At 40.4% G+C, this 24,121-nt stretch overlaps 1 protein-coding gene across 3 annotated transcripts in view; it reads left to right on the forward strand.

Annotated features, from left to right (window-relative positions):
- Nucleotides 1-24,121, forward strand: part of NDRG3 (NDRG family member 3) — an 83,399-nt gene that overhangs the window by 37,687 nt on the left and 21,591 nt on the right. For all 3 annotated transcript variants that reach the window (XM_068565375.1, XM_068565377.1, XM_068565376.1), the window contains 6 exons: nt 13,710-13,815; nt 15,307-15,427; nt 17,255-17,317; nt 18,378-18,438; nt 19,487-19,573; nt 21,331-21,387. In XM_068565375.1, the coding sequence (XP_068421476.1) occupies nt 13,710-13,815; nt 15,307-15,427; nt 17,255-17,317; nt 18,378-18,438; nt 19,487-19,573; nt 21,331-21,387 (495 nt within the window). The remainder of the gene's footprint in view (nt 1-13,709; nt 13,816-15,306; nt 15,428-17,254; nt 17,318-18,377; nt 18,439-19,486; nt 19,574-21,330; nt 21,388-24,121) is intronic.

The raw sequence follows: 24,121 nt of genomic DNA on the forward strand, positions 1-24,121 counted from the left end.
CAATAATTGAAAATATAATTAAAATTGTACCATTTCTCTTGGTTCTTTGATTGTCCTAGTGACTTCATTGCTATATAGCTCCCCTGAGGCCAAAAACAGTTATATTGGGATATAAGAGTAATGAGGGGAGGGGTGCTTAGAGGTGACATGCTTAGAATTGCTATAAAAGGAGAAAACCTATTGCCAGTTGAAACAATGAATCAGCAGGCTTATTGTCCATTTATCTACTTCAGTGCTGCTTAATTTTCTTCTACTTATGAGAGTGTTTAAAAATTTGGAATTAGAGCTGAGACAATGCTATGTGTAGCTTTTTTGTGTTTGTGATATATTGCTTTAAAAAATAATTATACCGGGGGATTAAGAGGTACAAACTACTATATATAGATAAATGTTACAAGGATATATTGTACAGCATAGGAAATATAGCCAATATTTTATAAAAACTTTAAATGAAGTATAATCCGTAAAACTTTTGGATCACTGTGTTGTACACCTGAAACTAATATAATACTGTAAATCAGCGGTACCTCAACTTTAAAAAAAAAGATGGATTAATAAGATGGATAGATGCATGATAATTAACTATAGTAAAATGTTAATGGTAGAGTTCAGGTGGTGGGTATACAGATGTTCACTGTAAGGTATTTCAACTTAGGCATATGGTTGAACGTTTTCATGATAAAATATTGCGGGGAGACCAATGTTTACTTTTGTTAAAAAGTACACAAAACTGCTTTTAATTTTCACACAGCTCTCTCCATGGACATTTCCAGTGCTTCTCCACACGCACACACACTTATGAACTTGTGATCACTATGTTTGTATAAATATCATCATTGTTATTTCTCACATGTTTCTAAAACTTCACGTGTAGTATTTAATGTGTGTATATCACATGAGTAAATATGTTAAAAAATAACACTTGTGTATAATCAAATTTAGAAAATGAAGAAAAGTATGAAAATAAAGGTTTCCTATAATCCTGTTCCCTAGGGATAACCGTATTTTATTATATTTCTTTCCAGTATTTACTTTTATATTCTGGCTATCAAAAGAGTACGTGCTCATAGTTGAATATTTGGAGAGCACAGAGAATTATAAAGTAGCTAGAGAAAAGCTCACAGTCCTAAAACCCAGGGGCAACCATGTTAATGTGTTCAGTGTTGAGATGTATGTCTGTGTGTATTATTTATTTATTTATATTATTTATTTATTTTTATTTTGGCTGTGCCGGGACTTAGTTGCCGCACAAGGGATTTTTTTTTTTTTTTTTTTTTTTAGCGACAGGCGGGCTTTTTGGTTGTGGCATGCAGACTCTTAGTTGCAGCATGCAGACGGAATCTAGTTCCCCGACCAGGGATCGAACCCAGGCCCCCTGCACTGGAAGCATGGAGTTTTACCCACTGGACCACCAGGGAAGTCCCTGTATATTATTTTCTAAAATATAATTTTTAAAGTTTATATAATTGGTCACCCTGGATGTACAATTATGTATCTCCTTTTCTGACTTAATATTAGAACACAATCTCATTTACGTGTCATTTTAAAACTCTCATAAAAATAATCTCTAATGGGGAATTCCCTGGTGGTCCAGTGGTTAGGACTTGGTGCTTTAACTGCCGAAGCCCAGGTTCAATCCCTGGTCAGGGAACTAAGATCCTGCAAGCCACGTGGCGCAGCCAAAAAAAAACAACATCTCTAATGGCTGCCTGTTATTTCATCATATGGCTATCCCATGACTTAACTATTCCATTATTTTTGGAAATTAGATTGCTTATAATATGTTCAGTTCACTGAACATTTTTGTGCATAAATTTTACATACACGTTGGATTATTTCCTTAGATGGATTCTTGGAATGAACACATTTAAGGCTCTTGGCATATCTTGTCAAATTGCCTTCCACTTCCACCAGAAGGGTACTCAAGAAATATTAATGGAAAGTGAAAAGCTGCTGTCTGCCACAATATATCATTCCTGTAGAAGATGCTGATGATGGAGTGAACTCACAAGAATGGAGTTCTTGCTCCTAGGATAAGAACTCCAGGCCTGGCCAAGGGCTGGATAATTTCATGCTGGCTGTTTAATTGCAGTAGCTCTTAAGAGGACTGATTTATAGAACTCTACTGTGAGGACTGGTTTTTAGTACCACAGTTCAAATGTATGTATGTGACTGCCTCTTCTAAAGGGGTATAAACAGCTTTAAACTCTTGCAGGTCACTTGGTGAATGGGCACTATTACAAAATAAGAATTCAGTGAAGTAAATAACTGAAAGTACCTTCCACAGAAAAGAGGTGTTTGGAGACATCTGGGATTCAGCCACCTGCTGCAGTCTGTTAGAGAGCTTGACCGGTTCCACGCTTCTCCCCTTGCCTTGAAGGATGTGATTGTGGCCCCAGTCCCCCTTTCAGCCTGTTGTCCCACTGCTTCCCATTGTACATTCCACCCACTCCCAGGAAAACTAGAATTATTGCTGACCTACCCATCCTTCTGCTTTGTGCTTTTCCTTTCTGATGGCCTTTGTTCACAGGTCCTCCCCTTGAGATGCATACCCGTCCCCTTTTGGGTATTTTTTTCTATTTTTTTTTAACTGTTATTTATTTATTTATTTTCTTATTAGTTATCCATTTTATACACATCAGTGTATACACGTCATTCCCAATCGCCCAGTTCATCACACCACCGCCACCACCCCCCGCCGCTTTCCCCTCTAGGTGTCCATACGTTTATTTTTTTTAAATTAATTTACTTATTTATTTATTTTTGGCTGTGTTGGGTCTTCGTTTCTGTGCGCGGGCTTTCTCTAGTTGTGGCGAGCGGGGGCCACTCTTCATCGCGGTGTGCGGGCCTCTCACTGTCGCGGCCTCTCTTGTTGCGGAGCACAGGCTCCAGATGCGCAAGCTCAGTAGTTGTGGCTCACGGGCTCTGTTGCTCCGTGACATGTGGGATCTTCCCAGACCAGGGCTCGAACCCATGTCCCCTGCACTGGCAGGCAGACTCTCAACCACTGCGCCACCAGGGAAGCCCCCGTACCTTTTTTTCCTCTACTTCTGTGTCTCAATTTCTGCTCTACAAACCAGTTCATCTGTACCATTTTCTAGGTTCCACATATATGCGTTAATATATGATATTTGTTTTTCTCTTTCTGACTTACTTCACTCTGTATGACAGTCTCTAGATGCATCCACGTCTCTACAAATGACCCAATTTCGTTCCTTTTTATGGCTGAGTAATATTCCATTGTATATATGTACCACATCTTCTTTATCCATTCGTCTGTCGATGGGCATTTAGGTTGCCTCCATGACCTGGCTATTGTAAATAGTGCTGCAGTGAACATTGGGGTACATGTGTCTTTTTGAATTATGGTTTTCGCTGGGTATATGCCCAAGAGTGGGATTGCTGGGTCATATGGTAATTCTATTTTGAGTTTTTTAAGGAACCTCCATACTGTTCTCCATAGTGGCTGTATCAATTTACATTCCCACCAACAGTGCAAGAGGGTTCCCTTTACTCCACACCCTCTCCAGCATTTGTTGTTTGTAGATTTTCTGTTGATGCCCATTCTAACTGGTGTGAGGTGATACCTCATTGTAGTTTTGATTTGCATTTCTCTAATAATTAGTGATGTTGAGCAGCTTTTCATGTGTTCTTGGCCATCTGTATGTCTTCTTTGGAGAAATGTCTATTTAGGTCTTCTGCCCATTTTTGGATTGGGTTGTTTGTTTTTTAAATATTGAGCTGCATGAGCTGTGTATATATTTTGGAGATTAATCCTTTGTCCGTTGATTCGTTTGCAAATATTTTCTCCCATTCTGAGGGTTGTCTTTTCGTCTTGTTTATGGTTTCCTTTGCTGTGCAAAAGCTTTTAAGTTTCATTAGGTCCTATTTGTTTACTTTTGTTTTTATTTCCATTACTCTAGGAGGTGGATCAAAAAAGATCTTGCTGTGATTTATGTCAAAAGAGTGTTCTTCCTTTGTTTTCCTCTAAGAGTTCTATAGTGCCCAGTCTTACATTTAGGTCTCTAATCCATTTTGAGTTTATTTTTGTGTATGGTGTTAGGGAGTGTTCTAATTTCATTCTTTTACATGTAGCTGTCCAGTTTTCTCAGCACCACTTATTGAAGAGACTGTCTTTTCTCCATTGTATATCCTCACCTCCTTTGTCATAGATTAGTTGACCATAGGTGCGTGGGTTTATCTCTGGGCTTTCTATCCTGTTTCATTGATCTATATTTTCTGTTTTTGTGCCAGTACCCTATTGTCTTGATGACTGTAGCTTTGTAGTATAGTCTGAAGTCAGGGAGTCTGATTCCTCCAGCTCCATTTTTTTCCCTCAAGACTGCTTTGGCTATTCGGGGTCTTATGTGTCTCCATACAAATTTTAAGATTTTTTGTTCTAGTCCTGTAAAAAATGCCATTGGTAATTTGATAGGGATTGCATTGAATCTGTAGATTGCTTTGCATAGTATAGTCATTTTCACAATGTTGATTCTTCCAATCCAAGAACATGGTATATCTCTCCATCTGTTGGTATCATCTTTAATTTCTTTCATCAGTGTCTTACAGTTTTCTGCATACAGGTCTTTTGCATCCCTAGGTAGGTTTATTCCTAGGTATTTTATTCTTTTTGTTGCAATGGTAAATGGGAGTGTTTCCTTAACTTCTCTGTCAGATTTTTCATCATTAGTGTATAGGAATGCAAGAGATTTCTGTGCATTAATTTTGTATCCTGCAACTTTACCAAATTCATTGATGAGCTCTAGTAGTTTTCTGGTGGCATCTTTAGGATTCTCTATGTATAGTAGCATGTCATCTGCAAACAGTGACAGTTTTACTTCTTCTTTTCCAATTTGTATTCCTTTTATTTCTTTTTCTTCTCTGATTGCCGTGGCTAGGACTTCCAAAACTATGTTGAATAATAGTGGTGAGAGTGGACATCCTTGTTTCGTTCCTGATCTTAGAGGAAATGCTTTCAGTGTTTCACCATTGAGAATGATGTTTGCCGTGGGTTTGTGGTATATGGCCTTTATTATGTTGAGGTAGGTTCCCTCTCTGCCCACTTTCTGGAGAGTTTTTATCATAAATGGGTGTTGAATTTTGTCAAAAGCTTTTTCTGCATCTATTGAGATGATCATATGGTTTTTATCCTTCAGTTTGTTAATATGGTGTATCACATTGATTGATTTGTGTATATTGAAGAATCCTTGCATCCTTGGGATAAATCCCACTTGATCATGGGGTATGATCCTTTTAGTGTGTTGTTGGATTCTGTTTGCTAGTATTTTGTTGAGGATTTTTGCATCTATATTCATCAGTGATATTGGTCTGTAATTTTCTTTTTCTGTAGTATCTTTTTCTGGTTCTGGTATCAGGGGGATGGTGGCCTCAGAATGAGTTTGGGAGTTTTCCTTCCTCTGCAATTTTTTGGAAGAGTTTGAGAAGGATGGGTGTTAGCTCTTCTCTAAATGTTTGATAGAATTCACCTGTGAAACCGTCTGGTCCTGGACTTTTGTTTGTTGGAAGATTTTTAATCACAGTTTCAATTTCATTACTTGTGATTGGTCTGTTCATATTTTCTGTTTCTTCCTGGTTCAGTCTTGGAAGGTTATACCTCTCTAAGAATTTGTCCATTTCTTCCAGGTTGTCCATTTTATTGGCATAGAGTTGCTTGTAGTAGTCTCTTAGGATGCTTTGTATTTCTGCAGTGTCTGTTGTAACTTCTCCTTTTTCATTTCTAATTTTATTGATTTGAGTCCTCTCCCTCTTTTTCTTGATGAGTCTGGCTAATGGTTTATCAATTTTGTTTATCTTCTCAAAGAGCCAGCTTTTAGTTTTATTGTTGTTTGCTCTTGTTTTCTTTGTTTCTATTTCATTTATTTCTGCTCTGATCTTTATGATTTCTTTCCTTCTGCTAACTTTGGGTTTTGTTTGTTCTTCTTTCTCTAGTTCCTGTAGGTGTAACATTAGATTGTTTATTTGAGATTTTTTTTTCTTGTTTCTTGAGGTAGGCTTGTATAGCTATAAACTTCCCTCTTAGAACTGCTTTTGCTGCATCCCATAGGTTTTGGGTTGTCTTGTTTTCATTGTTATTTGTCTCTAGGTATTTTTTGATTTCCTCTTTGATTTCTTCAGTGATCTCTTGGTTATTTAGTAACGTATTGTTTAGCCTCCATGTGTTTGTGTTTTTTACATTTTTATCCCTGTAATTGATTTCTAATCTCATAGCGTTGTGGTCAGAAAAGATGCTTGATATGATTTCAATTTTCTTAAATTTACTGAGGCTTGATTTGTGACCCAAGATGTGATCTATCCTGGAGAATGTTCCCTGCGCACTTGAGAAGAAAGTGTAATCTGCTGTTTTTGGGTGGAATGTCCTATAAATATCAATTAAATCTATCTAAACTATTGTGTCATTTAAAGCTTGTGTTTCCTTATTAATTTTTTGTTTGGATGATCCATCCATTGGTGTAAGTGAGGTGTTAAAGTCCCCCACTATTATTGTGTTTCTGTCGATTTCCTTTTTTATACCTGTTAGCAGTTGCCTTATATATTGAGGTGCTCCTATGTTGGGTGCATATATATTTATAATTGTTATATCTTCTTCTTGGACTGATCCCTTGATCATTATGTGGTGTCCTTCCTTGTCTCTTGTAACATTTTTTATTTTAAAGTCTATTTTATCTCATATGAATATTGCTACTCCAGCTTTCTTTTGATTTCCATTTGCATGGAATATCTTTTTCCATCCCCTCACTTTTAGTCTGTATGTGTCCCTAGGTCTGAAGTGGGTCTCTTGTAGACAGCATATATATGGGTCTTGTGTTTGTATCCATTCAGCAAGCCTGTGTCTTTTGGTTGGAGCATTTAATCCATTCACGTTTAAGGTAATTATGAATATGTATGTTCCTATGACCATTTTCTTAATTGTTTTGGGTTTGTTTTTGTAGGTCCTTTTCTTCTCTTGTGTTTCCCACTTAGGGAGGTTCCTTTAGCATTTTTTGTAGAGCTGGTTTGGTGGTGCTGAATTCTCTTAGCTTTTGCTTGTCTGTAAAGCTTTTGATTTCTCCATCGAATCTGAATGAGATCCTTGCTGGGTAGAGTAATCTTGGTTGTAGATTCTTCCCTTTCATCACTTGAAGTATATCATGCCACTCCCTTCTGGCTTGTAGAGTTTCTGCTGAGAAATCAGCTGTTAACCTTATGGGAGTTCCCTTGTATGTATTTGTCGTTTTTCCCTTGCTGCTTTCAATAATTTTTGTTTGTCTTTAATTTTTGCCAATTTGATTACTGTGTGTCTTGGCATGTTTCTCCTTGGGTTTATCCTGTATGGGACTCTCTGTGCTTCCTGGACTTGGGTAGCTGTTTCCTTTCCCGTGTTAGGGAAGTTTTCGACTATAATCTCTTCAAATATTTTCTCGGGTCCTTTCTCTCTCTCTTCTTCTGGGGCCCCTATAATGCGAATGTTGTTGCGTTTAATGTTGTCCCAGAGGTCTCTTAGGCTGTCTTCATTTCTTTTCATTCTTTTTTCTTTACTCTGTTCCGCAACAGTGAATTCCACCATTCTGTCTTCCAGGTCACTTATCCGTTCTTCTGCCTCAGTTACGCTGCTATTGATTCCTTCTCGTGTATTTTTCATTTCAGTTATTGTATTGTTCATCTCTGTTTGTTTGTTCTTTAATTCTTCTAGGTGTTTGTTCTTTCATTCTTCTAGGTCTTTGCTAAACATTTCTTGCATCTTCTCGATCTTTGCCTCCATTCTTTTTCTGAGGTCCTGGATCATCTTCACTATCATTATTCTGAATTCTTTTTCTGGAAGACTGCCTATCTCCATTTCATTTAGTTGTTTTTCCTGGGGTTTTGTCTTGTTCCTTCATCTGGTACATAGCCCTCTGGCTTTTCATCTTGTCTGTCTTTCTGTGAATGTGGTTTTTGTTCCACAGGCTGCAGGATTGTAGTTCTTCTTGCTTCTGCTGTCTGCCCTCTGGTGGATGAGACTATCTAAGAGGCTTGTGGAAGTTTTCTGATAGGAGGGACTGGTGGTGGGTAGAGCTGGCTGTTGCTCTGGTGGGCAGAACTCAGTAGAACTTTAATCCACTTGTCTGCTGATGGGTGGGGCTGGGTTCCCTCCTTGGTTGTTTGGCCTAGGCGACCCAACACTGGAGCCTACCCGGGCTCTTTGGTGGGGCTAATGACAGACTCTGGGAGGGCTCACGCCAAGGAGTACTTCCCAGAACTTCTGCTGCCAGTGTCCCTATCCCTTGGTGAGCCACAGCTGCTCCCCTTCTCTGCAGGAGTACCTCCAACACTAGCAGGTAGGTCTGGTTCAGTCTCCTATGGGGTCACTGCTCCTTCCCCTGGGTCCCGATGCGCACACTACTTTGTGTGTGCCCTCCAAGAGTGGAGTCTCTGTTTCCCACAGTCCTGTCAAAGTCCTGCAATCAAATCCTGCTAGCCTTCAAAGTCTGATTCTCTAGGAATTCCTCCTCCCGTTGCCAGACCCCCAGGTTGGGAAGCCTGATGTGTGGCTCAGAACCTTCACTCCAGTGGGTGGACTTCTGTGGTATAAGTGTTCTCCAGTTTGTGAGTCACCCACCCAGCAGTTATGGGATCCGATTTTATTGTGATAGCGCCCCTCCTACCGTCTCATTGCGGCTTCTCCTTTGTCTTTGCATGTGGGGTATCTTTTTTGGTGAGTTCCAGTGTCTTCCTGTCGATGATTGTTCAGCAGTTAGTTGTGATTCCAGTGTTCTCGAAAGAGGTAGTGAGAGCATGTCCTTCTACTCCGCCATCTTGAATCAGTCTCCGCTTTTGGTTTGATTTTGTTGGGGTTTTTTTTTGGGGGGTGGGGGGTAAGGGGGAGATTGATTATGTACTAAGGATAGAGGTGACTTTATTCTCATTTGGGGAGAAAAAAAGAATCTTATAGAAAAAGCTGAGGCCTTTTATCACCACCCCCAATCTCAGTTCCCTTTTCCCCTGTCACTAGAGGGTTTATTTCTCTGACAAGCTCTGTCATAGCATGGGCGTGACAGCTGCCAACTGCCCAAAATTCACATCCTTCCAGCTTAGCAGCCTCACTGCTAAGAGAAGAGATCTTTTCCTGTAACTTGAGGGAAAAGGCTAGGGGAGGAGTCTTATTGGCTTAGTATGGGTCACATGTGTGGGGGTCACATGCATTTCCCTAGACTGCTCACTTTGGCCAGAGATTGGGGTGTCTGAATTGGCCAAACCTGGACCCCTTCCTACCTGGACTAGAGAGTCCATGTTCTGAAGGTGTTCTGGGCTGTTGCATGTGGGTTAAATAGTCATTCACTCTTTTTCTCCTCATTGTTAGCTAAGGCTGTGTGAAGAAGATATTGGAGTTGGCTTTGAAAAGACAGATAGGAAAAGATAGATTTTATGTTGACATATTGCAAAAGAAGCTTTCAAATGAAGAGCATGATTTGTAGGAAGTCTGAGAGTGTGGGTAGTTGAAAAGGAAAAGTCGATGTCTCAAAGAATATTGATTTAACCAGGCTGAAAGATCTAAGAGGTAAGAGGGGAGAGAGCTGAAGCTAGAGTCAGGGAGAATGTATTATAGAACTTTAAGAAGGAAAATGTGATTTACTCATAGGCAGAAAGGCTGAGTAATTGTGGAGGCAGATTCTTTTACTATGGGATTAAATGAAGTCATGCAAATGAACTTTATACCACTACACAGGGGTAAGGCAGTGGGGGCATTATATTAAAATTTCCTATGTAATAAATAACAAAAACTATGCCCAAGGCTCATACAGTAGCTTGCTTATTAGAAACAGAATAAAACTCATACTAATAAGAATGTTGACATTTCCAAGAGTATGTTGTCCTCCAAGTTTACCTAAACTGTTTCAGACTGGCCAGGGAGAGGAAGAAGCACTAATAGACATGACGTGATCAAAATTTAAGTAAGTTCAGAGAGGTATGACAAGTCAGATTGTGTAATAACTCTGGTGATTGCACATTTAGCAGAAGGAAAAGGACTCAGAAAAAAAGGTGAACACTGATTATTATCAATTAATGGTAATATCCTAATCTCTCAACTACATCTTTGATTAAGAGGGAGAGGCAGTCTAAGATGGAGAAGTATGTTGTGGACTGATATGATTTCAGGTGGTTTTATAAGCCTGGAGAATAAAGGATCATGTTTTAAAAGTGCATAGTGTTGGAGGTGGTAAGTAATCAGAGAGTGCTGGGACAGATCTATGACCAGAGCCTATTGGACACTTTCATTGTGCAGTCACACCCTCTAGAATGCTGGGGTGAAGGGTGAGGTAACTGGAGAAACAGCCTGTGCAGCAGCTGGTCGTTGGCTAAAGCAGAAGGGTGCCAGCAGCATCACCCCTGCAGTGGCCCGACCATTGAATCAGCTCCACAGCCAAGGTCTCTGCGCACTCATCTCCAGATGGAGACTTGTTCAAGCCATTCACATACAAGGTCACAGAGGATATATTTACAAATCCACATGGATGTGAGTGTCTCCTTTCTTTTCATATTACTTTGAAAATGAAGAGAAACCATAAGAGATACTGACAACCAAGGGTTGCTCCAAATAGGGCAACAAGATTGACAGATAGGGCTCAGGACTCTTGGCCTTTTGATACTTTGGTCGCTACACAATTTGAGGGCACATTATGGGGAGGTAGGGGCTAAGATCTCCCTAAAAAGTTGAAATTTTGTAAGCCAATTTTAACTCTGAATTCCGTCCAGATTATGAAATGATGACAAAGTAGTTACTTTGCCCTGTTGCCTCGTCTGCTTTTTAAATGTGTTCTCTTTTGCCCCATCTGTTTTATTTCCCTTTTCATCATCCTTCTGAACTTCCCTGACAGCTCACTATCCCCCACCCTCCTCTTGGCACCCTCCCTTTTCCTGCACACACTATCCCCATCAATTACCAGGTCTTAGGAGGTCCTGCTAACCCTAGGGCCAAAGTGTAAATCGTTCTTTTCCCTCAGTTCTCAGTAGCACAGCTGAGACCAAGCCAGGATATTTATGCAAGACTCTACTGAAGGCTTAGATATGACACAGGAAGGCTCCAGCAACTAGACTGTCAAGATGACAGATGGTTGCGCATTCTCTTCAATTTGGGTTCTCCTGTATTGTCACTCATCTGGCAGGGGCTGGTTTCTCCCTGTCTCCCTCTTTATTCTTTCTTTCTCTCAAGAAGTGAAACATGAGAGAGATCAAAGCCTCCTTAAGTTCATTTTCGGAATATATCACCTCCCAGAAGGAATCAAGTCCTAAATTTAGTGTACATTCCTTCTCCAAGTTTTTATACTTTAAATATATGTATGTAGGGACTTCCCTGCTGGAGCAGTGATTAAGATTCCGAGCTCCCAATGCAGGGGCCTGGGTTCGATCCCTGGTCAGGGAACTAGATCCCACATGCATGCCGCAACTAAGAGTTCGCATGCCACAACTAAGACCTGGCGCAACTAACTAACTAAATATATATATTTTTTTTTTTTCAAGATTTTCTCTGTGTATTAATGCTTATAGTTCTAGTTCATTCATTTTTGTCTGCATCTCATTATACGAATGTCATAATTTATCAGTTTCCTTATTGATGACTAATTAGACTACTTTCAATTTTTTGACATTATAAATAAGGCTTCAGTGTATATGTATATATGTATATATATCTGCACATATCTTTTTGTCTGTGTGAGTGTGTTTGAGAATCGCTTTAGATTAGACCTAAAAGTAAAATTGCTGTAGGGTAGACACCTCTTAACTTTACTAGAAATTACCAAATTTTTCTCCAGAGTAGTCGTTCCAGGTTACATGCCTACCAATAGTGTATGAAAGTTCTTATTTCTCTACATCTTGGCCAACACTTGGCATTATCTGACTTAAAAATTTTTGCCATTCTGGTGTGTATGAAATTACATCTCATTTAATTTGCACTTTCCTGACTGCTAGTAGAGTTAACGTCTTCCTCTTCAATTTTCCATCACAGCATCCTATTTATTTCTTTCATTCACAGCACTGATCACAGGCTATTGTTATGGGTTGGTTGGTTTGTGTGTTTATTGTCGGCCTCCCTGTGTAGAACGTAATCTCTGTGAGAGCAGGGATCACATCTCTCTTGTTCACTGTTTTGTGCTCAGAGCTCAGTCCAGGGTCTGGTAGTAGGGGTTCAGTAGATATGTAGTTGTTTAGGGAATGAGCCTGACGATGGTGGTGGAGGGGGTTCCTCAATAAGTGACGTTACCACGTGAGAAATGCTCATACAGCAACAGGAATTTCTGTCTTTATATTCCTCCCATCCAAACCCTGTACTTCATTTCATAGCCAGTTCACAGTACCTGATTCTCTCCTTCATTTCTTATTCCCCCTTTTCAAGCCTTTGAAGAGGATGTAGCAAGCAGTAATAGAGAATAGCAGAAATATTGAGTCACTTGTGGTTTGATTTGCTAGAGAGATACCTGCTCTAGCTTGCAGCCCATGATTTGAGATACACTGATGTTCAATTAGTGTAAGATTGTTCTGTGCCCCACATGAGAGAAGAAACCAAGGCTCTGATGAGGTTCATTATTAGATAGGAAGTTAAGTTGGAAGTGCTTTGCCTTTGTTGGGATTCTTATTGACAGAGTTATTTTGTCTCAGCTACTGTAAGACTTCCTGAGATAGGTACGGACTTTGTCAGCAAAAATTCACTAGGCTAGGTGTGGTAATTCATTTTTAAGAAATTAGATGTTGAAGAAGACTAGAATAATCTCAGTTACTTTTTCTAGAGTCTCTTTCTTTTCTACCCAACCACTCTTAGTGCTGGTCCCAGTAGCTCTGATTGCATCTTGTTCTAGCTTTATTCAGTTCCTGAGCTCTGCTCTGGCTGCATCTTAAATTTTACTCATTGCCTTGGTTAGGACCCTTTAGGATGCAGGGAACAAACCCACCCAAATAGCTTAAACCAGAGGCAATCCAGGGATGTCTCAGAACTTAACAGCACACACAGCCGGAACCAGGAATTAAAGTGGTGGAAATGCCTACTATAAGCTCCCAAGTTTACTTTTCTTTTCAAGAGAAGAACCAAGCTGAGGATGGAATCTCTTAGTCCCAATTACAAATTCTCAGGGAAGGATGCTGACCTAGCATGGACCAAATGCCCACCTGACTCCAGTGAGCCATGGCCATAAGGTTATAGTCTACAGACAAGGCGGCCAAGAGCCACTCCTGTACTGTATGGATGACACAGAAGGGCAGCTCCCAGGGAAGGGGAGAGATTTTAGGCAGATACACCCATAGGTGCTATTGAAATGATCAGTTGTTGAACATGCATTTAGAGGCTCTGAAGCCTCTGTCTTTTTACCCAGCAGCTTCTTCACATCTTCTGCTTCCTTAACTTTCCTTTCCCCAGGTCTTACCTGGCTCCTCACTCAACTTGCTGATCTCCTCGCCATACCCGGTTACGAATATATTCTCAACAGATCCCTGGCTTCCCCCACTTAAGAAAGTGAGCTTTGTAGATAAGGTATATTTTTCCTTAGTTTGTTTGTTTATCTGGAAGGAATTAAAAAGTAGGAATATTCTGTATGATATAACATCTCTCTAGTAGCTTATAATTCAGCGATGTGTCCTGCCCCAGCTAGTGGGAAATAGCAGTGAACTGGGTATTGTGAAACTTCAGTAACCTGGGAAGTCCATTCTGCCCTTGCTGAGACCTTTATGTTCTCTTGTTACAGGAACATGATATAGAAACAACTCACGGTATGGTCCACGTCACTATAAGAGGCCTACCGAAGGGAAACAGACCAGTTATTCTGACATATCATGACATTGGCCTCAATCGTATGTATTTGATTTTATACCTTCCCTATTTTATTATAATACATAATCGTTGTATATTTTTTTAAAACACACAAGAAACCCCAGTATTCTGATAAACCATAGGTTTTCTCCTCTCTGCCTTAACCTTCCCTCCTCATGGCTACATGTTAATGGCAGAATTAAAGTTCCTGGGAAGTATGCAGTTGAATGCGTTTTGGGGGATACTGGGATTATATCTCACTTTGTGTCATATCTGCTAAAGGACTGAAGATTATATGATGAACTGGTTAAGAAAGTAGAACTGAAGTCAGTTTTTTTTAAAAAACAATCTGTGCTTTGGGTTTTTTCATATTTCGGGTTAGAAAATTCAGAGTTCGAACTTAACTTTGTTGTGAGCTCTTCAATAAATTAGTAAAAGTATTCTTATTATAGCCTGTCATGAGTGACTTTATTTAATTAATTAATTAATTATTTAACATCTTTATTGGAGTATAATTGCTTTACAATGGTGTGTTAGTTTCTGCTTTATAACAAAGTGAATCAGCTAGACATATACATATATCCCCATATCTCTTCCCTCTTGCATCTCCCTCCCTCCCACCCTCCCTATCCCACCCCTCTAGGTGGTCACAAAGCACCGAGCTGATCTCCCTGTGCTATGCGGCTGCTTCCCGCTAGCTATCGATTTTACATTTGGTAGTGTATATATGTCCATGCCACTCTCTCACTTTGTCCCAGCTTACCCTTCCCCTTCCCTATGTCCTCAAGTCCATTCTCTAGTAGGTCTGTCTTTATTCCCGTCCTGCCCCTAGGGTCTTCATAACAATTTTTTTTTTTTTAGATTCCATATATATGTGTTAGCATATGAGTGACTTTAAATGGACTTTTCTGGATGGTAATATAAGATTCTGGCCCTAGCCCCAGGCATACAGAGTCTACGTACATGTGTTTTCTTTCACGCTCCTCTGGCTTTCAGAGGTGGCCTGCATTTGAGGTTACAGTCTAGTGCTGGAGCTTTTGTTGCCTCTTTAGCATGAGAAGGAATTTAAGCAGTTCCACCAACAGGGTAGAAATTGAAGCAGAAACCCCTCCCTGCACCCCAGCAATTTTGCCAAGAGACAGTCTTCCACGTGGTGAATGTAAGCAGCCTAAGATACTCACTTTAGCCAGGCTCTTGGGATATGGTCAGTATCTCTCTGTTAGGTAGGGGAATAAGATACATGAAAAATGACAGTATTATGGGTGTAAGATTGTTTTGTGAAACACCAGGATTGGTTTCCACTTTGTAGACATTCTGTAGAATTGAGGATTAGTTATCCTTTTCAAGTTGTTGATATGTCTGGTAGTCAGCCTGTAGGGCAGCTTGAATCAGACAGATTATTCAGACACTTCACTTTAGTGAAACAGTAATTAAAAGGGGGTGAAAGAGGACGATGATACGGAATTGATTGAGTAGAGGAAAATTGGGGAGAAATGGAGAACTTGTGACTTATGAGTGTTTTGCTCTTGCAGATAAATCCTGTTTCAATGCATTCTTTAACTTTGAGGATATGCAGGAGATCACCCAGCACTTTGCTGTCTGTCATGTTGATGCCCCAGGCCAGCAGGAAGGTGCACCCTCTTTCCCAGCTGGGTAAGACCACAAGCAAGACCTTCTGGAAGACATGCACTCAGAGAGCAAACGGCTAAGCTCCAGCGGGAGCAGTAGCCGTGTGCTTCCCTCCAAGCTGGTTTCAGCACAGCCTACAGGTTATACTTGTCAACCGACCATCTGCATATTTCCTCTCCTTGTTCTGAGAGGACTGTTATGTACAGTCTGTTCACGAAAACTGCATGTTTTCCCATATCCAGGAATGGCCCTCCATGAATGGGAGCCAATCACAAGGCATTAGTGTCTGGAACACCCACTTCTCACTGTCTTTTAACTGTCTCCTTCCTCATCTATTTTAAATCTGTCATTTTTGTGTCCCTCCCTGAAACTCCCAACTACCTAGGCCCAAACTCAGATCCCTTTGAGCTTCCTGGGAGCACCTCCCCACCCTTACCTTCAGTCTGGTGACAGGAATTTGAATATCAATATAACCATTTATTTGGAGGAGCTCCCCTGTCAGCTAGAGGTGCATTTAACTGGACGTGGACATGGAGCTCTCAGCCTCATCCTAAGCCTGCTTTGCATGGTGGAGCCACAGTCTCCCTGACTCTTCCCTGGATAGCATAATTATTGAGGAGACCTTGGAGGAGGAATGAAAGCACAAGCTGTGGAATGCTAATTCTTCCCCTCTCCCTTTACTCATCTCCAGAGCTGCCTTTGCCAGTGACTGCTGTGAAATAGACCATTGCAGTGTTAGAATAATAGCTAACACTTACATAGTACTCAAACAGTATTCTTGACGCTGCATTGCATACTTTACATTTATTAACTCATTTAATCCTTGCAACCCTATGGGATAGGTTTACTGTTATTCCCATTGTACAGGGGAGGATATTAAGGCCCAAAGATATTAAGTGCCTTGGCCAAGCTTACATAACAAATAAGTAATAGAGCTGGGATTTTAACCCAGGCAGTCTGGCTCCAGAATCTATGTTATTGACTACGTCCAAGCTATTCTGTCTCTTAAACACAAATTTGCCGGTGACCAGTTTATATCCAACAAGACTTAGATCCAGTTCCTTTTTTCTATTTTATGTACAAATGGCTCAAGAGCACTCCAATGCTTGAAGTGTTTCAAGCAGAGGCAGGCTGACTTCCCTGTCAAACGGAGAGTAGATCCTGCCCTGTATGTAGGGGGTTGTCTGAAGATCCCTTCCATCTTTGATGCTGTAATTTCTATGGACACTTCCTACTTTTCTTGGATTCTTGGTCTGAGTCAGTTTCGGGCTTGCCTGACTGTCTTAGGATCCAGTGGCTTAGATCATGAACCAAATTCAAAAGCAAATAATAAAGTAACCGGGTTATTCTAGGCCTAAGTAAAACAAGTCAGCCTCTACGATGAGGAGCCCAGGATTTGCGACTGTGTGCCTAGGCCCAGTAAAGCTTTGTTTACTTTTGCACTTAGCTGCCTAAACCTAAGCAGCAGACCAAGAGCAGTAAGTTGACTCTTACTGCTAGAAGTTTACTGAGCCTGAACCCCAAATGAAGTGGTTATTAGGGGTTTGGAAATACCCTGGAGAGAACCGTATTACCTGTTCTTTTCAAATGGCTTCCTCTCATCCCAGAGATTGCTCTTCAGGTTATAGAAACACGTAGGGGTTTTTTTGTTTGTTTTTTACTTTCCTCTTAGTGTGGCAGTTGTAGAGAGTCACACAACATGCCACAATCATTTCTGGGTACCACATCACCTCCTTTGAGCCTTTGGTAAAGGGAATGCTTTTATCTAAGAACCCTGTACTTTTCTAGCTGTTCTAGTGATTGGGAACTGTGAGTACATTCTAATTCGGGAGGTATCCTTCTGGATTTCAGGTACCAGTATCCGACAATGGATGAGCTGGCCGAAATGCTGCCTCCTGTTCTCACCCACTTAAAGTAAGTTCATTCTGCAGTTCTTTCACATGGTTTTTGTTTTTTGTTTTTTCACACTTTCTACTATGTGTCTCATCTGGGGGATATGACGATGAGCAAAACAGTATCGTCACTACCCTCGTGGAGTGTGGAGCTTACATTTTGGTGTGGGAAGTAATTGACAACAAGTAAGCAAACAAATAGTCACAACTTACGTGCTATAGAAGAAGTCAGTGGGGATGTTGTGATAGAGAATAAGGGCAGGGTCTACACAGATAAGGCTAATTGAGGATTGCCTCTCTAAGAAGGAGTCCTTTAGATTGAGACCTGGAGGATAAAAAGGAGTTACCTAAACAGAGAGCCAGGACAAGAGGATTCCAGACAGAAGGAATATGTCCAAAAGGCCTGAGCCAAGTGAGCAAGTGAGAGAAAGGCACAGGGTGAAATTTGAGAAATAGACAAGGACCAGAATGCACAGGTCTCACAGATCAGGTAAGAATTTGGGATTTTATTCAAAAGACAAAAAACACCGAAGGGTTTTAAGTGCTATCCAATTTAGTCTTTTAAAATGATCACTCTAGATATGTAAATTGCACATCAGTAAAGCAATTTACATTTTTAAAAAGAAATTACTCCAGCTGTGGAGAGAATGGTTTAGAGAGGGGTAAAAGACAAAAAGCAAGGGACCAGTTAAACCATTACAACAATCAGGCAAGTGATAATGATAGCTTGGTACTGGATACTGCCCAGGGGGTGGAATGGAGTAGGAGAAGGCAGATGGAAATACTTTGAAGGTAGATTTGCTGATGGGTTGGATATGGAGGTATTAGGAGAGTGAGCTGTCAAGGATGACTCCCAGGTTTTAGTCATATTTCATTTAATCCTTAAAATCAACTTAGAAGTAGGTGGTCATATTCTTGTTTTATAGGTAGGGAACCCAGGCTCAGGAAGTTAAAGAAACCTGACCAAATTCTACATCCAGTAAGCATCAGAGCCAGATTTGAACCCAATTGCATTCTTTTCATTATGCCATCCTACCTCCAAATGAGTTAACCCTATCAATGTTGGTGTGTCCCATTCACAGTCTGAAAAGCATCATTGGGGTTGGAGTTGGAGCTGGAGCTTACATCCTCAGCAGATTTGCAGTAAGTACATGGAGGATTAGTCTCAACACCCTTGAGGCACTGCCTAGGTCACAGCTCTTACTGCTGTGTTAAATGACAAGGAACTGTTGTGGGTCTTATGTCAGTTTTTCTATAAATTCTGTCAACAGATACAGGTTTGTATAAGGCCTTGCTTTGTACTTATAGTACCTGAAGAATAACAAATGAGGGCAAGATATCATCAGTAAAAATAATTCTCAGAGAATAGTTATGGTGGAATTTCTTACAGCCATTAAAATTTTGTAAGAAGAGCTTGTAATGATATGCAATTCACATACACCGTAACCTTAACAAAAAGGTTAGAATACAGATGCACATAAAGTTTGTCATAGGCATAGGAAAGAAATGAAAGAAAACATACGAAAATACTAACAGATTGATGTTGTGTGGTTAGATAATATGAGATTTTATTTTCTGCTTTTTATAATTTCTCTGTTTATCAAATTTTCTATAGTGAGCATAATCGGAGGGGAAAAAGTAAGCTGGAAAGTTTTTAGTTTACATAGAAATATTCTTATTAATTTTATTTAAGGAACTCTTTCCCAAATGCCTCCTGGGTAAAGGGCAGTCTTCTGGAGGGTGGTATCACCTATTCATGTGGTTTTAGAAAAAAACTTAAGAAGTTGCTATTGGGGACAAGGTGTATGAGTATGAAATAGCCAGTCTAAGCCTCAGTAGCCCCTTATGCCGTGTAGTCCCAAGGGCACTGCCCCAGCGGGGGAGACCCACCATGAGCTAAACAACTGTAGAGATACCAGGTGCCGTCCTCTGCTGTGGAAATAAAAACCATCTCCCCCGTAGATCTTTGCCAGGCGAGATCATGTGATGGTAATTTAGGAAGCTGGTTTTCCAGATGCTAAACTAGATTTATAGAGCTATTTTTCTAAATATCCTCCCTAGCACCTCTCTGACCTTTCTTACTTTCAAATCTGAGACATTGAGGCCTAGTAAGAGGTGACTAACCATGCTGCAGTATTTTTAGAAAAAGCTGAGAAGGGGGCTCTTTACTGTTGTCTTTGTCTTGTTTCAGCTCAATCACCCAGAGCTCGTGGAAGGTCTCGTGCTCATTAACGTTGACCCTTGTGCCAAAGGCTGGATTGACTGGGCAGCTTCCAAAGTAAGACCAGTGTCCATTGGCCTCATCTCTTGGTTCCTTCTCAAAATGGCTTATCTGGTTTTTATTTTTATTTTTTCATTCATACAGTCAAGGGCAAGAAGTTTTAAGTATACAGCATGTGAATGTTTACACATGTAATCACCACTTAGTCAATATACAGAATATTTCCAGCTCTGTGCTTAATACTTCCTCCCTTTCCCAGAAATAACTGTTATTCTGACTTCTACCACCATAGATTGGTTTTATATATTCTTAAACTTCATATACTTGGAATAATAGAATATATATTCTTGTGTATCTTGCTGCTTTGATTCATCATTGTCTGTGAGTCTCAGTCACGAATGGAATACTATGCAACCAAAAACTTATGTGTTTTTTATGGTTATTTAAGGAAATGTGAAAATTCTCATGTTTAAAAAAACAGTAAAATTTTGTTAAATACATATATGCATAAGAAAAGAAGGAAAATAATTTGCTACCGGTAGTTACCTCTTTGGCTGGTAGCATTACAGATGATTCTTATTTTTATTTTATGGATTCTATGTTTTCCTAATTTTCTATGATAAACATGTATTGCTTTCATAGTTATTTAAAAATATTAAACTATTCCACCTGCCAGCAGACCAGATTCTAAAAAGTTTATCCATTCCCCCCCACATTTAACTTCTGGAGAAATGATGTATTTCCTAGCTTTGGATGAAATATATTAACAATGCTATTGCCAGATGCTATGGAAATTCTTTCTTACAACCTGACTTATTTAAAATTTATTCTAATCCCTATCTAGGATGTGGGTACATTAAAACTTACCTGGACACTCTTAATAACGTGATACAACCTAGTAAAAATTCTTATAAAGCTTTAGAATGACCTTATGAGTATTAAACATGAAATGAAACAGGTTATTAATTCTTATTATCTTTAATTTGTAACCTGTGGATCATTGATAACCCATGTGAAGATTTCTGGGCTTCTTTCTTCCTGAATCCTTCTGGGACTACATGATCCTGCTTCACCCATATCCACATCTGTCCCCCTGATTTCCTCTTGTCCGTCTCCACCCCCAGCTCAGTACTTCACCTCTGATCCAAGTCAGCAGTAGGAATTGAGCATAAAAGCAGCAAAGAAGGAAGGCTTAAGGGGAATCAGCAACATAATTTGAGATGGAAATTTTTCTGAAGATAGACTAACAGTCTGCAGATTTACACAGATTGATGCATTTATTGGACTGTGATGTGCATAGTTTTGAAATGGGAAAAATTAGGAGAAAAATGTTCAAAATGCAAGAACATTCTGTAAACATAGCAGTTTCCTCCCACTACTTGAAATGAAGATAGCAAAACTAAAAGAAAAAAAATCGTTTTTTCTTTTGGATGGCTTGGGAGTAGTTGTAAGTCGTTCCTTATTAACTGTAAACCCAGTGTAACTGCAGAAATACAGGCAGGAATGAAGCAGCTAATAGCTGTGAGTTCTTGGTCCCACGTTTTCAAAGAAGTAATGGCAGCATTTCTTCTAGCCACCTATTTCAAAGCAGGCTATATTATTACCCTGGAAGGAAAACTTTTCATTTTTTTCTGACTTGTTTCTTGTTCTCAGGTTTCCTGGGACCACCATCTCACGAAAATGTGTGACACTGAGTTGTGTTGTTTACTTGTTGAAGGATAACATATATACAAGAAAGTGCACCAGTGAAGTGGACAGCTTGATAAATTTTTACCCATGCTAACTCCCTTGACACCAAGTTTTTATCTTTGTAGCTCTCGGGCTTGACAACCAATGTTGTGGACATAATTTTGGCTCATCACTTCGGGCAGGTAAGTGCCTGTGCCGGCCAGGAGAGCGGTGTGTTTACTGGCTTGTGTGCAAAGTCTTATTCACCTCAGGAAAGAAGGGGTGCCCCAGAACTCACCTGATCCCAGTGGGTTACCACTTTCCGTGCCGTGTGAGATGCATGTGGCCCAGCAAAGGCCAGTCTTAGGGGAGAGGCATGAACTCAGTGCCACGTGGCTCTTGGCATTTGGAGAGAGGAGAGAAGGCAGCCCCCACTGCCGACCTGTTCCCTGTGAGCAGATGCCATCTGTTCATGTTTGACAACATCACGTGCCTCGCCAAGCATCTCTGGAGCCAAAATGAGGTCTGGGAAGGGCTTCACAGAAATAGAAGTTTCAGAGAAAAAGAAACCAAGAATGTTAGTGCTGAAAGAACCTTAGAGATTATCTTGGTCAAACCCCATGTCTTAGTGGTGAGGAAACAAGTCCACGGAGGAAATGACAATTATATGGATAATTGTTACGTGAAAGAGGGGATCCCAGTCCTCTTTTCAGAGAGAAAGGGAGTTGGGTAACAGAAGTCTTACACCAATTACAATGTGTGTTTTCTCCTACACCACCAAACAATTCTCAGACACCAGCTGGGTGTCCTGCAGTTCAGCTCAGTGATGCCACTGTCTACCTGGAGATAGGTCAGATCCAAAAGATGAGGGCTCGGTCCTAACCACCAAGCCACCACCACTGCTCCCCCTTCCCCCACTTCAGCCACCAGTTGCCACTCTAGGTTGTCGTCACCTGTGCTTCTGACCAACCAGCTATATAGATCAGAGGTTCCAATGACCCCCTCCTTGGGTTCAGTTAATTTGCTGGAGTGGCTCAACAGAACTCAGAGAAACATTGTACTTACTAGATTACTGGTTTATTATAAAAGGACATATGACTCAGGAACAGCCAGATGAAAGAGATGCATAGGGCAAGTTATATGGAAAGGGGCACGGAGCTCCCATGCCCTCTAGGGTGCACCAGTCTCCCAGAACCTCCACGCCTTCACCAACCTGGAAGCTCTACCAGTCCCGTCCTTTTGGGGTTTTATGGAGGCTTCATTACAGAGGCATGATTATGTGGCAGTCAATTCGATGGCCAGCTCCTCTCCCCTCCCCGGAGGTGGGGACTGGGTGGGATTGAAAGTTCCCACCCTCTACTCACAGGGGCTGGTTCCATCTAAAAGTTACTTAGGGGCTTTCCTAAAATCACATTATTAACAAAAAAAGATACCTTTATCACTCTCATCAGTTTGGAAATTCCAAGCATTTTAGGAGTTCTGTGCCAGGAGTGGGATGAAGACCAGACACATATTTCTTATTGTAAATCACAACATCACAGATGACCTATGAAGAAGGAATAAATGGGCAATGAGTTTGGAGAGCTGTGAGGTGTCTGGAGTTGGGGAGATGAAAACAATATAAATAGGAGTAATGCAGGCTCAACTGTAGTCTCTGTACTGAAGGAAAATGGTTGGTGGGGAGAAAATTAGCATTTACTGAGTACTCATTCTCTGTAAAGCACTTTGACAAGTACTTTTAGGTACAAACTCAGTTATTTTTCATATGGTTCTATTAGACTTATTTTAAAATGGAGAAACTAAGGGCCAGAGAGGCAGCGTAACTTGCCACCATTGTCCAGATAGCAAGTGGTATGAATCCAGGCCAAGCTAACTCCAAAGCCCATAGTTTTTTTCTTTCATTGAGACTTTATCTTATCAAAGGTACACATTCACCTATATTTTAGAGTAGAGAAGTTCTGCAGGGCTTATTACAAAGTATCTGCCACTCACCCTATTTCCTTCTTCTTAGATTAATTCTTTTAGCTGATTCTTTTGGGTTTTGCCTCTTTAATTAAGGTATTTACTTGCATATAGTAAAGGACACAAATCCTAAGTGCATCTCAGTGACCTTTTATATTACATACATATACTCCTTTGTAACCGCAGCCAAATCAAGATACAGAACATTTCCATCATCCCAAAAAGTTTCCCTCATGCCCCTTCCTAATCACTATAATCCCCCTCCCCAAACAAGGTATTCACTATTCTGTTACCTCTATACATTATCTTGCCTGTTCTTAAACTTTATGTAAACGTAATTACAGTGTACACTCTTCTGGGTCTGGCTTCTTTTGCTCTGTATAGTCTTTGAGATTCAACCATGTCATTCTGTGTATCAGTAGTTCATTCTTTTATTCTGTGTAGCAGTCCATTGTTATATACCATGAATGTTCCTATGAACATTTGGGTTGTTTACAATCTTTTGCTTTTGTTTTACTATTATATTTATTTATTATTATTTTTAAATTTTTATTTATTTATTTTTGGCTGTGTTGGGTCTTCGTTGCTGCACGTGGGCTTTCTGTAGTTGGGGCGAGCAGGGGCTACTCTTCATTGTGATGCACGGGTTTCTCACTGTGGTGGCTTCTCTTACTTCTTAGAGCACGGGCTCTAGGCACGCGGGCTTCAGTAGTTGTGGCTTGCGGGCTCTAGAGCACAGGCTCAGTAGTTGTGGCGCATGGGCTTAGTTGCTCCACGGCATGTGGGATCTTGCTGGACCAGGGATCAAACCCGTGTCCCCTGCATTGGTAGGCAGATTCTTATCCACTGGGCCACCAGGGAAGCCCTGTTTTACTATTATAAATAAAGCTTCTATGAACATTCTTTTTTTTTTTTTAATATTTATTTATTTGGTTGCGCTGGGTCTTAGTTGTGGCAGGCAGGCTCCTTCGTTGT

The sequence above is a fragment of the Eschrichtius robustus genome, chromosome 16, assembly GCF_028021215.1.
Source record: "Eschrichtius robustus isolate mEscRob2 chromosome 16, mEscRob2.pri, whole genome shotgun sequence".
Taxonomy (NCBI): Eukaryota; Metazoa; Chordata; class Mammalia; order Artiodactyla; family Eschrichtiidae; genus Eschrichtius; species Eschrichtius robustus.